The sequence below is a fragment of the Varanus komodoensis genome, unplaced genomic scaffold (genome assembly GCF_004798865.1).
Source record: "Varanus komodoensis strain SLA01 unplaced genomic scaffold, ASM479886v1 scaffold6622, whole genome shotgun sequence".
NCBI lineage: Eukaryota > Metazoa > Chordata > Lepidosauria > Squamata > Varanidae > Varanus > Varanus komodoensis.
This window is the reverse complement of record NW_025336300.1, coordinates 20,637-21,417: the sequence shown is the minus strand read 5'-3', so window position 1 is coordinate 21,417 and position 781 is coordinate 20,637. Positions and strand designations below refer to the sequence as shown.

The following is a 781-nucleotide window of genomic DNA, read 5'->3' as shown; positions in this document are numbered from 1 at the left end:
TTTTTAGAATTACTAAAGTAATACTTTAGTATTGCTAGTTCTGATTTGCAAGGGTGTTGTTGCTCCCTCTCCCCTCCCCTCCCCTATTTTCCCATTTTTGGAATAGGCCCATCCTCTTTCTGTATGTACTGAGAGTTGCAATCCTGGCTTAAGCAAGAAAGTGAAGGAGGGGGCGCCATTTTGCTGTTACACTTGCATCCCATGTCCAGATGGGGAGATTTCAGACCAAGAGGGTAAGAAATGTACTCTTATATCAGTACAGTAGAGTGGGTGTATAGACCTGTGAATGCATGATGCAAAATCTTGAATATGGAAAGGGTGCCATTCAGCAGTATCTCTAACACAATTAAAAGCAAATGTAAATAAGATGGGATAAGACAATGAAGAGGAATGGAACTCGGAGGTGGGGGGAATTTATACGGAATGGAGATGGAGGCTGAAATTGAGTCAAAGGAAGAACAATTACACCTGGTAAACTGAACAAGTTCAGCATATGATTTTTCAACCATATTCTGGTTGGCCATGAAGATAAATAGTTACAGAGCAATCTACACAGGAAGGCAATACAATTTTCAAATCCTCACGGATATTCAGCTTTTTCTTACAGTTTTTGACACAATTACTGTGATAAAGCCCACATGTCTTCTTTTCCAGACATGAATGACTGTGTCAAATGCTCGGATGAAAAGTATCCAAGTAACAACCGGGACTTCTGTATTCTCAAGGATATAAGCTTCCTATCTTATGAACAGCCGCTGGGGATGAGTTTAGCCAGCATCAC

At 40.6% G+C, this 781-nt stretch overlaps 1 protein-coding gene across 1 annotated transcript in view; it reads left to right on the top strand.

Annotated features, from left to right (window-relative positions):
• Positions 1 to 423: 423 nt before the first annotated feature.
• LOC123033708 (vomeronasal type-2 receptor 26-like) overlaps positions 424 to 781 on the top strand; it is an 11,057-nt gene continuing 10,699 nt past the window's right edge. Inside the window, exon 1 of the mRNA XM_044450448.1 lies at positions 424 to 471. Coding sequence (XP_044306383.1) covers positions 424 to 471 — 48 coding nt within the window. The remainder of the gene's footprint in view (positions 472 to 781) is intronic.